Source organism: Cherax quadricarinatus, chromosome 52 (genome assembly GCF_038502225.1).
Source record: "Cherax quadricarinatus isolate ZL_2023a chromosome 52, ASM3850222v1, whole genome shotgun sequence".
In the NCBI taxonomy this organism is placed as follows: domain Eukaryota; kingdom Metazoa; phylum Arthropoda; class Malacostraca; order Decapoda; family Parastacidae; genus Cherax; species Cherax quadricarinatus.
In genome coordinates, this window is record NC_091343.1 from 29,264,126 (window position 1) to 29,275,174 (window position 11,049).

At 45.5% G+C, this 11,049-nt stretch overlaps 1 protein-coding gene across 1 annotated transcript in view; it reads left to right on the top strand.

The window, feature by feature from the left end:
- The window catches only part of LOC138854204 (ionotropic receptor 21a-like), a 497,881-nt gene extending 487,739 nt beyond the window's left edge, over positions 1 to 10,142 (top strand). Inside the window, exon 7 of the mRNA XM_070096002.1 lies at positions 9,643 to 10,142. Within this exon, the coding sequence (XP_069952103.1) occupies positions 9,643 to 9,900 (258 nt within the window). The 3' untranslated portion in view covers positions 9,901 to 10,142. The remainder of the gene's footprint in view (positions 1 to 9,642) is intronic.
- Positions 10,143 to 11,049: the final 907 nt, after the last annotated feature.

Genomic DNA, 11,049 nt, shown 5'->3' on the forward strand with positions numbered 1-11,049 from the left:
CATCCTGGGTGTTAGTCGACTGGTGTGGGTCGCATCCTGGGTGTTAGTGGACTGGTGTGGGTCGCATCCTGGGTGTTAGTCGACTGGTGTGGGTCGCATCCTGGGTGTTAGTCGACTGGTGTGGGTCACATCCTGGGTGTTAGTCGACTGGTGTGGGTCACATCCTGGGTGTTAGTCGACTGGTGTGGGTCGCATCCTGGGTATTAGTGGACTGGTGTGGGTCGCATCCTGGGTGTTAGTGGACTGGTGTGGGTCGCATCCTGGGTGTTAAAGGACTGGTGTGGGTGGCATCCTGGGTGTTAGTCGACTGGTGTGGGTGGCATCCTGGGTGTTAGTGGACTGGTGTGGGTGGCATCCTGGGTGTTAGTCGACTGGTGTGGGTGGCATCCTGGGTGTTAGTCGACTGGTGTGGGTGGCATCCTGGGTGTTAGTCGACTGGTGTGGGTGGCATCCTGGGTGTTAGTGGACTGGTGTGGGTGGCATCCTGGGTGTTAGTCGACTGGTGTGGGTCGCATCCTGGGTGTTAGTCGACTGGTGTGGGTGGCATCCTGGGTGTTAGTCGACTGGTGTGGGTGGCATCCTGGGTGTTAGTGGACTGGTGTGGGTGGCATCCTGGGTGTTAGTCGACTGGTGTGGGTGGCATCCTGGGTGTTAGTGGACTGGTGTGGGTGGCATCCTGGGTGTTAGTCGACTGGTGTGGGTCGCATCCTGGGTGTTAGTCGACTGGTGTGGGTCGCATCCTGGGTGTTAGTCGACTGGTGTGGGTGGCATCCTGGGTGTTAGTCGACTGGTGTGGGTGGCATCCTGGGTGTTAGTGGACTGGTGTGGGTGGCATCCTGGGTGTTAGTCGACTGGTGTGGGTCGCATCCTGGGTGTTAGTGGACTGGTGTGGGTGGCATCCTGGGTGTTAGTCGACTGGTGTGGGTGGCATCCTGGGTGTTAGTCGACTGGTGTGGATCACATCCTGGGTGCTAGTCGACTGGTGTGGGTCGTATCCTGGGTGTTAGTGGACTGGTGTGGGTGGCATCCTGGGTGTTAGTCGACTGGTGTGGGTGGCATCCTGGGTGTTAGTGGACTGGTGTGGGTGGCATCCTGGGTGTTAGTCGACTGGTGTGGGTGGCATCCTGGGTGATAGTCAACTGGTGTGGGTGGCATCCTGGGGGACAAGACCCCAGTGGAAATAAGTTAGTCCTCGATGATGCACTGACTAACCAGAAGAAAATCTTACCTTAAATTTCCACTCCATTAGAAACACAACGGCTTAGAAAATATAAGAAATTATTATAATCATTTCGGATAAAAGTAGAGATATAACAGAAGATTAACAATCTTCTATTACTTGATTAATAAAAAAAGAAAGAAACTCTTATTTTAAGCAGAGAGTAAAAATATAAGTAAAATAATATTTAGTTTGAGGAACTGCATCGTGACGACGGCACATAACCCAGCAGCTGCAGGTGTACAACTGCCAGCAGCTGCAGGTGAACAACTGCCAGCAGCTGCAGGTGTACAACTGCCAGCAGCTGCAGGTGTACAACTGCCAGCAGCTGCAGGTGTACAACTGCCAGCAGCTGCAGGTGTACAACTGCCAGCAGCTGCAGGTGTACAACTGCCAGCAGCTGCAGGTGTACAACTGCCAGCAGCTGCAGGTGTACAACTGCCAGCAGCTGCAGGTGTACAACTGCCAGCAGCTGCAGGTGTACAACTGCCAGCAGCTGCAGGTGTACAACTACCAGCAGCTGCAGGTGTACAACTGCCAGCAGCTGCAGGTGTACAACTGCCAGTAACTGCAGGTGTACAACTGCCAGCAGCTGCAGGTGTACAACTGCCAGCAGCTGCAGGTGTACAGTTGCCAGCAGCTGCAGGTGTACAACTGCCAGCAGCTGCAGGTGTACAACTGCCAGCAGCTGCAGGTGTCAGTTGCTAGCAGCTGCAGGCGTCAGTTGCCAGGAGCTGCAGGTGTGAGTTGCTAGCAGCTGCAGGTGTCAGTTGCCAGGAGCTGCAGGTGTCAGTTGCTAGCAGCTGCAGGTGTCAGTTGCCAGGAGCTGCAGGTGTCAGTTGCTAGCAGCTGCAAGTGTCAGTTGCTAGCAGCTGCAGGTGTCAGTTGCCAGGAGCTGCAGGTGTCAGTTGCTAGCAGCTGCAGGTGTACAACTACCAGCAGCTGCAGGTGTACAACTGCCAGCAGCTGCAGGTGTACAACTGCCAGCAGCTGCAGGTGTACAACTGCCAGCAGCTGCAGGTGTACAACTGCCAGTAACTGCAGGTGTACAACTGCCAGCAGCTGCAGGTGTACAACTGTCAGCAGCTGCAGGTGTACAACTGCCAGCAGCTGCAGGTGTACAACTGCCAGCAGCTGCAGGTGTCAGTTGCCAGCAGCTGCAGGTGTCAGTTGCCAGTAGCTGCATGTGTCAGTTGCTAGCAGCTGCAGGCGTCAGTTGCCATGAGCTGCAGGTGTCAGTTGCTAGCAGCTGCAGGTATCAGTTGCCAGGAGCTGCAGGTGTCAGTTGCTAGCAGCTGCAAGTGTCAGTTGCTTGCAGCTGCAGGTGTCAGTTGCCAGGAGCTGCAGGTGTCAGTTGCTAGCAGCTGCAAGTGTCAGTTGCTAGCAGCTGCAAGTGTCAGTTGCTAGGAGCTGCAGGTGTCAGTTGCCAGGAGCTGCAGGTGTCAGTTGCTAGCAGCTGCAAGTGTCAGTTGCTAGCAGCTGCAGGTGTCAGTTGCTAGGAGCTGCAGGTGTCAGTTGCTAGCAGCTGCAAGTGTCAGTTGCTAGCAGCTGCAGGTGTCAGTTGCCAGGAGCTGCAGGTGTCAGTTGCTAGCAGTTGCAAGTTTCAGTTGCTAGCAGCTGCAAGTGTCAGTTGCTAGCAGCTGCAGGTGTCAGTTGCTAGCAGCTGCAAGTGTCAGTTGCTAGGAGCTGCAGGTGTCAGTTGCTAGCAGCTGCAAGTGTCAGTTGCTAGGAGCTGCAAGTGTCAGTTGCTAGCAGCTGCAAGTGTCAGTTGCTAGCAGCTGCAAGTGTCAGTTGCTAGGAGCTGCAGGTGTCAGTTGCTAGCAGCTGCAAGTGTCAGTTGCTAGGAGCTGCAGGTGTCAGTTGCTAGCAGCCAAGCAGCTGCAGCAAGTGTACAACTGTCAGTTGCTAGCAGCTGCAAGTGTCAGTTAGCTGCAGGTGTCAGTTGCTAGCAGTTGCAAGTTTCAGTTGCTAGGAGCTGCAGGTGTCAGTTGCTAGCAGCTGCAAGTGTCAGTTGCTAGCAGCTGCAAGTGTCAGTTGCTAGGAGCTGCAGGTTTCAGTTGCTAGCAGCTGCAAGTGTCAGTTGCTAGCAGCTGCAAGTGTCAGTTGCTAGGAGCTGCAGGTGTCAGTTGCTAGCAGCTGCAAGTGTCAGTTGCCAGGAGCTGCAGGTGTCAGTTGCTAGCAGTTGCAAGTTTCAGTTGCTAGGAGCTGCAGGTGTCAGTTGCTAGCAGCTGCAAGTGTCAGTTGCTAGCAGCTGCAAGTGTCAGTTGCTAGGAGCTGCAGATGTCAGTTGCTAGCAGCTGCAAGTGTCAGTTGCCAGGAGCTGCAGGTGTCAGTTGCTAGCAGTTGCAAGTGTCAGTTGCTAGGAGCTGCAGGTGTCAGTTGCTAGCAGCTGCAAGTGTCAGTTGCCAGGAGCTGCAGGTGTCAGTTGCTAGCAGCTGCAAGTGTCAGTTGCTAGCAGCTGCAAGTGTCAGTTGCTAGGAGCTGCAGGTGTCAGTTGCCAGGAGCTGCAGGTGTCAGTTGCTAGCAGCTGCAGGTGTCATTTGCTAGCAGTTGCAAGTTTCAGTTGCTAGGAGCTGCAGGTGTACAGTTACCAGTTGGGGAGACAACTCTCCTTCAGAGAATATCCTGCAGCAGAGTTTAAGCTGAGAACTGCAGCTGGAGTAGTTCCGAGTACCAAAACATTAGTTAGAACACTGTGTAGCTTCATAGGATCAGCCAGTAATGGGCAAGTCACGTGATCTCTCGCAGAGAAGTTGTTAAATTAGACACATGTGCAAGAGTTGCACATGTGTCTAATTTAACAACGTGTCGGTTCTTTGAACCATTCATCTACAATCCTGGCAGAAAAGTTAAATGAACCAAGACTGCCTGAATTCCTCTCCAGTTATGAAATTGATGTTAACATCTATTTGAGAAGGCAGGTGAGACTTCATAAAGCGAGCCAACAATCGCTAATGAGGCGATATGACTCGCAGGCGTAAGAAGACTAATTCCTTTATTAAGGCAGGTGAACCAGGAATTGTTAGGTAGGAAAATTCACAAAAGGGCAGCAGTAGCGTTGTACCCTGTTTTCTTCCGTGGAGGAAAGATGACCTGATCTTACTGGTACGGGTCGAGGAGGGGAAATGCAGAAGTTACCATAGACACAAATTAAATTTTTACACAGTAGGCAGATGGTCATTTAAAAATAAAAAATATTAAAAGAGTAAAAAGGCACGAGATGGTAACAGCAGTAACAAGGTCACCTAACACCAAAATGAGCTGAACAGATCACCAAAATTCACCGAAATGTAAGAGATAATATAGATCGATACAAAAGGTCCGTAATCAAGGGTCAGTTCAGCCACAGACAAGGGCATTGTGAGGAGGTTGATGGTTGGCGGCACTGAAGTCAACATTAGGTAAACGACCTTCATCACAGGTGTCCAGAGAACATCCCCTCCACTCCGACACATTGTTTTACTAGCTTGTTGATTTTACAGTAACAGCTACGACACCAAAGAAAGAATCTTTCGTTAATCAAAGTTACTCAAAGCGAGATATCTCTGTACGAGGACCACTTCTCATAAACATTCATTCCGCATTGATAATAATAATAATGATAGTGTGCCAAAGAAACACTAGCAAACATTCCATGAAGTAGGACGAGGCTACGAGCATAATGAAAGATCCTGAAATCTACGGAAATGTGCCTCAGCAATGCAGCTGTGCGAAACACCGGAAGCTTTCGCACATGGAAATCGAAAGTTAATTTTACAGGATACGGAGATCAGGTAACTTGTTGGAACATACTACACCTGACTTCTCCATATCTAACACTCCATCGACTATTGTATTATATGTTTTTATGCTCTCTGAGAGCAGTGAAGCAGCGTTCCGTGAACTATATGTTTTCCCCTCCATACCACATTCATCTTTGCACATAAGAAAGGTCTAAAACCAACAACGAACAACAAAATGCCTTTCATCCGTGGACTGCTTACAGAGTCAAACGCAATATTCGCGGCTTTCACAGAGACCCACATAAAGGATCACCTTGAGAATAAAATATGGATCCTGGGTTATAACCTATTCAGATGCTACAGATTGAACAGGCAAAAGGGAAGATGGGGTGGGGGTGGGGGTGTATGTCACACACTGATTGATATGCTCGGTACTTCTAAATGCCTCGAATGATGTAGTTGAAGTGTGGCAGTAAAGATCGAGAATCGAAACCTGGTCATTGTGGTTGTATACAAGCCTCCGGAAGCAACGTCCCAACAATTCCAGGAACAGCTTTTGAAAATAAACCACTGTCTGTACAACATTCCAGCTCCTGCCCAGAATATCTTGCTCCTGGGGATTTTCAACCTAAGGCACCTAAAATGGAGGAATGTAGCAAATAATGTTGTAGCTGAGATAACCCCCAGGAGGCAGCTCAGATGAAAACTCACACACACGAGCTTTTAAATCTCTGCACAAAATTCACCTTAAAACAGCAAATAATAGAGCCTACAAGATTGCAGAATACACTAGACCTCATCTTCACTAAAAATGATGATCTGATACGAAATATTACCATATCAAAAACAATACACTTAGATCACAATATAACAGAGGTTCAAACAGGTATGCGCGGGGCCCCAGACTAACAAAATGTGATCAGTCACGAGGGAGCCTTCACCAAATTCAACTTCAATAACAAAAACATAAGGTGGGGCCTAGTCAACCAGGCCCTAAATGATATAAACTGGGAAGATAGACTAAACAACACGGATCCAAACCTATGTCTAGAACAAATTAACTCTGGAGGCACTTGAGGTATACTCAAGGCATATTCCTTTAAGGAAAAGAAGGAGAAGATGTAAACTAGAAAGAGAAAGGTGCTTCCTATACAGGCGAAGAGGCAAAGACAAAGAATAACAGAACAGCTACAAAAGGCCAATATATCTGTAATTCGATGGGAGGCACTGGTCAGAGAATTAGCAAACATCGAACTAAAGATAAAGGAATCTTACAGGAGTCGAGAAATGCGGAAAGAACTAAAAGCCATAAATGAAATTGATAGAAACCCAAAATATTCCTTTTCATATGCCATATTAAAGTCGAGAACAACATCCAGTATTGGGCCCCTACTTAAACGAGATTGGTCCTACACAGATGACAGCAAGGAAATGAGTTAGCTACTTAAGTCCCAATATGACTCGGTTTTTAGCGAGTCGCCAACCAGACTGAAACTCAAAGACCTAAATGATTTTTTTATGAGCGAGACATGGACCTTGGTACACTCAAACCTATCTGATATTATCCTGACGCCAAATGACTTCGAAAAAGCGATAAATGACATGCCTATGCACTTTGCCCTAGGCTCAGACTCATGGAGCTCCGTGTTCATCGAGAACTGCAAGAAGCCCCTATCATGAGCTTTTAACATCCTATGGAGAGGAAGCATGGACACAGGAATCGTTCCACAGCTGCTAAAAACAACAGACATAGCCGCACTCCACAAGGGGGGGGGGCAGTAAAGCAATAGCAAAGAACTACAGACCGATAGCGCTAATATCCCATTTCATAAAAATCTTTGAAAGGGTTCTAAGAAGCGAGTTCGCCACTCATCTAGATACCCATCACTTACACAACTCAGGGCAACATGGGTTGAGAGCAGGACTCTCCTGCCTGTCCCAACTACTGGACCACTATGACAAGGTCCTGGATACTCTAGAAGACAAACAAAATGGAGATGTAGTATACACAGACTTTGCAAAAGCTTATGACAAGTGTGACCATGGTGGAATAAAGAACACAAAGAGTAGTAGTAGTAAACAGAGTAAAGTCTGAGGCGGCTACGGTGAAAAACTCTGTTCCACAAGGCACAGTACTCCCTCCCATCCTGTTCCTCATCCTCATATTTGACACAGACATGAATGTAAGCCACAGCACCGTGTTTTGCTTTGTAGATGACACCCGAATTGCAGACAGTGTCCTCCATTGGCATCAACCAAATCTTTAAATGGGACGCAGAAAACAATATGAAGTTCAATGATGAGAAATTTCAATTACTCCGACATGGAAAACATGAGGAAATTAAAACTGTATCGGAGTATAAAACAAATTCCATCCACACAATAGAGCGAAAAACTAACGTAAAAGACCTGGGAATGATAATGTCAGAGGATCTCACCCTCAAAGCCCATAACAATGTATCAATCGCTTCTGCTAGAAAAATGACAGGATAGATAATGAGAACCTTCAAAACTAGGGATGTCAAGCCCATGATGACACTCATCAGATCGCTTGTTATATCTAGGCTGGAATATTGCTGCACACTAACAGCACCCTTCAAAGCAGGTGAAATTGGTGACCTAGAAAATGTACAGACAACCTTCACGGCACACATAACTGCGATAAAACACCTCAATTACTTGGAACGCTTCAAGTTCCTCAACCTGTACTTCCTAGAACGCAGGCGGGAGAGATACATGATTATATACACTTGGAAAATCCTAGAGGGATTAGTACCAAACATGTATGCGGAAATCACTACCTATGAAAGCAAAAGACTCGGCAGACGATGCAACATCCCCCCCCCAATGAAAAGCAGGAGCGCTGATAAGAAACAACACAATAAGTGTCAGGGGCCCAAGATTGTTCAACTGCCTTCCAACATATTTAAGGGGGGTTACCAATCGACCCGTAGCTGTCTTCAAGAAGGCACTGGGCAGGCACCTAAAGTCAGTACCTGAGCAGCGGGCTGTGGCTAGTACTTCAGGTTGCATGTGGCCAACAGTAACAGCCTGGGTGATCAGAGCCTGATCCACCATGAGGCATGGTAACAGACCGGGTAGCGAGGACGTTGACTCCCGAAACCCTCCCCAGGTATACTCCAGGTATACTCGACAGATGTGTCTACTGTAGAAAAATTTTCTCCAGGAGGGGGTATCAGCCCCCTTCAGCCCATTTCAACCCTTTCAGTCCTCTGAGGAACTCAGCCCTCCAGAGGGCCTGATGGCATCTTGCTTCTGCATCAACACTTTAATTGATTCCAGATGCAGTATGAGCGTGTGTCACGGTCATGTGACTCCTTGCAAGAGTCAAGTGTTGCAAATAGTGTAGTTTAATGAGAGACAATCAATCTCTTACCTTAGCAGGACAATTAAGGAAAATCCTGCACCCACTTTATTACCATGTTAAAGATAGTGTACATTGTTGTCTATGCCCAGACAGCAAGAATCGAGCATTCTGCATTGCTTCATGGTGGAAGCTCGGCAAACAAGGGAAATTTGCTTAAATCAGCTTTTCTTTGTGGCTTGAGCAGAAGCAGCATAGGGGTTATGGCGTCTTCAGATTGCAATATGTAATGGTGCAGTAAAGACCCATACTTCATGCTAAGAATGAACAAAGGAAGCAAACCGTGCATTGCTGTACCTCAGATAATCTCCATAATTTCCATAAACCTATTTCCAAGAAGTGTGCACAGATTGTTTAATGACATTACCACTAAAGGCAAACCTTGTGGAACATAGTGTACCAGTTTGCGTATTCCTAGACTGTGGAAAACGTGGACATCCAAGGACACTTCAGTTTCTATCAAATCACCAATACCTGTCGAATATGGTGCATACAAACACTATAGCTGACGCTATAAGAGCAAGATAGGTTTTGAATCATCTTGTCATACAGGGGACTGCACAGTTCTTGCGTCACAAGGGGTTTGAACTCATCCTATAGTCGGCAATGAGGTGCGGACTTTTGAGTCTAAACCAGTACGTGTCATTAACAGTCAATTTCTGAGATATGCTGACACAACACCCCCTAGGGGTATTTATACTCGTACAACATTTTTTTCACACAGCTCTTAGGGAGTGCATACGACAGCTTTTCAAGACATCGTCTACAGGGATGGCTGTGTATGCGAAAGCTGTCTTTCAAGATGAGTCCCATTACAGTCCATTATTTACTCTTTGACTTAGCTTATAGCATTTCCCTAAAATCTACCTTATTGATCGGTACTACTGTAGTTACTTTGTGTGATTCATATTTATCACTAAGTAATTTTACAGTTAAGGGTAATTACAGTAATTAATATCTAGAAAGGTTATCATGATTATATACAAGGTGTATATCTCGTAGTATATATATACTGAGAGATTTTTTTGTTCCCTATCTCAAGGATTAAAGCATCCTTATTAGTGTCGACAGCCTATGAGATGAAAACACTGCAATACTGATATACTTATTAAGGAAGAGTTTTACCATTCAGGATTTATGTGGTCTTAATGACTTCCGTGTAGCCAGTAGGCTGTTAACCCAGTACAACCATCAACTATCAAATCTAAAATAATTCTCTTTTGCACAGCCATGGGAGAACCTGCAAGAATTTACTTCAAGGATAAATCCTGACATGACAGAACACAGTCTAATTGTTAATTAATTTTTTTCTTAAGAGTGGGCTATACGAGAAATGGAGTCGAGATGTGTTGAGTGAAGCGAGGAAGATGAGCCAGACGAGAGAGCGAGAAATGACGCAGCAACACCAGACACCTGGGGTAACACTAGCGGACGAGGCATCCACAACACTCAAGGCCCTCACCATTGTCCATATGCAAGGCCCACTGCTTCTGCTCGTTTTAGGACTTGTTATTGCATCTTTTGTCTTCTTTTGTGAGTTTTTGACAGCCTGGTATATTGTCCTTCGCATGTGATCTTACATCCTAGCCCTTAGGGAGTGCTTACGACAGCCTCCCAAGTTTGTAAAGTGATATATTAAAATCAACTTTTAATTTACTTTACAGAAGTAATAAGATATATCACAATTAAAGTAACCCGCACATAGGAGACTGAAACTAATGATGACGTTTTGGTCCGACTTGCACTGATATGAGTAAATAAAATGTATAATGAGAAAAAGTGTTTTTCTTTTCTTTCTTCTGTCAACAAACCAGTCGTATCCCACTGAAACAAGGGCGGCCCATAAAGAAAAACAAAAAATTCTCTTTTCGACTTTAGTAATGTATACAGGATAAGGGGGTACTAGGACCTTGCTCCCGGCATTTTAATCGCCTCTTACGACACGCATGGATTACGGAGGAAGAATTCTGTTCCTTGATTATTTAATATTTACTGCAAGTGAATTGTTTGAGAAAATACACAGATCAGTCTCTATATATTGTGAAGAGAATATTATTTTCGGTTCCTTGGTCTGGAGAGCAGTTACACATATACACAGGAGGTTGCGTATCGTTCGAGATTAAACATTGATAAATTATTTTTTTTTGACTGCAGAAGGAAAGGGATAAATATGATGTTGTGTGACTGGTGATGTACGGGTAATATGCAGCCTAATTATGTTTTAACTTAATATACTACCAAAGTGGACTATAAAATCCTTTCATGTTATTTATTAGTATTTTGTAATTCCTTATAAGCATATTCAAACATTTAAATAGACAAGTTTTTTTTTTTTTTTTTTTTTTTTTTACAAACGACAGAGAGATAAATATTAGCAAGAAAAGGGCATAAGCTGTGAGGGGAAGCTTTCATTTGTAATATATGGTGTACGTATGTGAATATCAGTACCTGGTGGGTACTAGGCTTGTTTTCCAAGTGTTCCTCAATATATTGTGTTGGAACTGCACTACACTACCTGAGGTACAATTTTCTAACTCGTGGGGTATTACTCCTTGTTAAATAAGGGTATTAATTTCTTTTTTCTTTCATTATTTTTCATGCTACCTGGACAGGGGATAATCATTTATTAACTTCACTTTCTACTGTTCTGACACGTAAATTGGCTTTTTTTGGGGATATGGTTCGACAGTTCATAGAGACTCACAAGCAGGATTTTTTTTTGA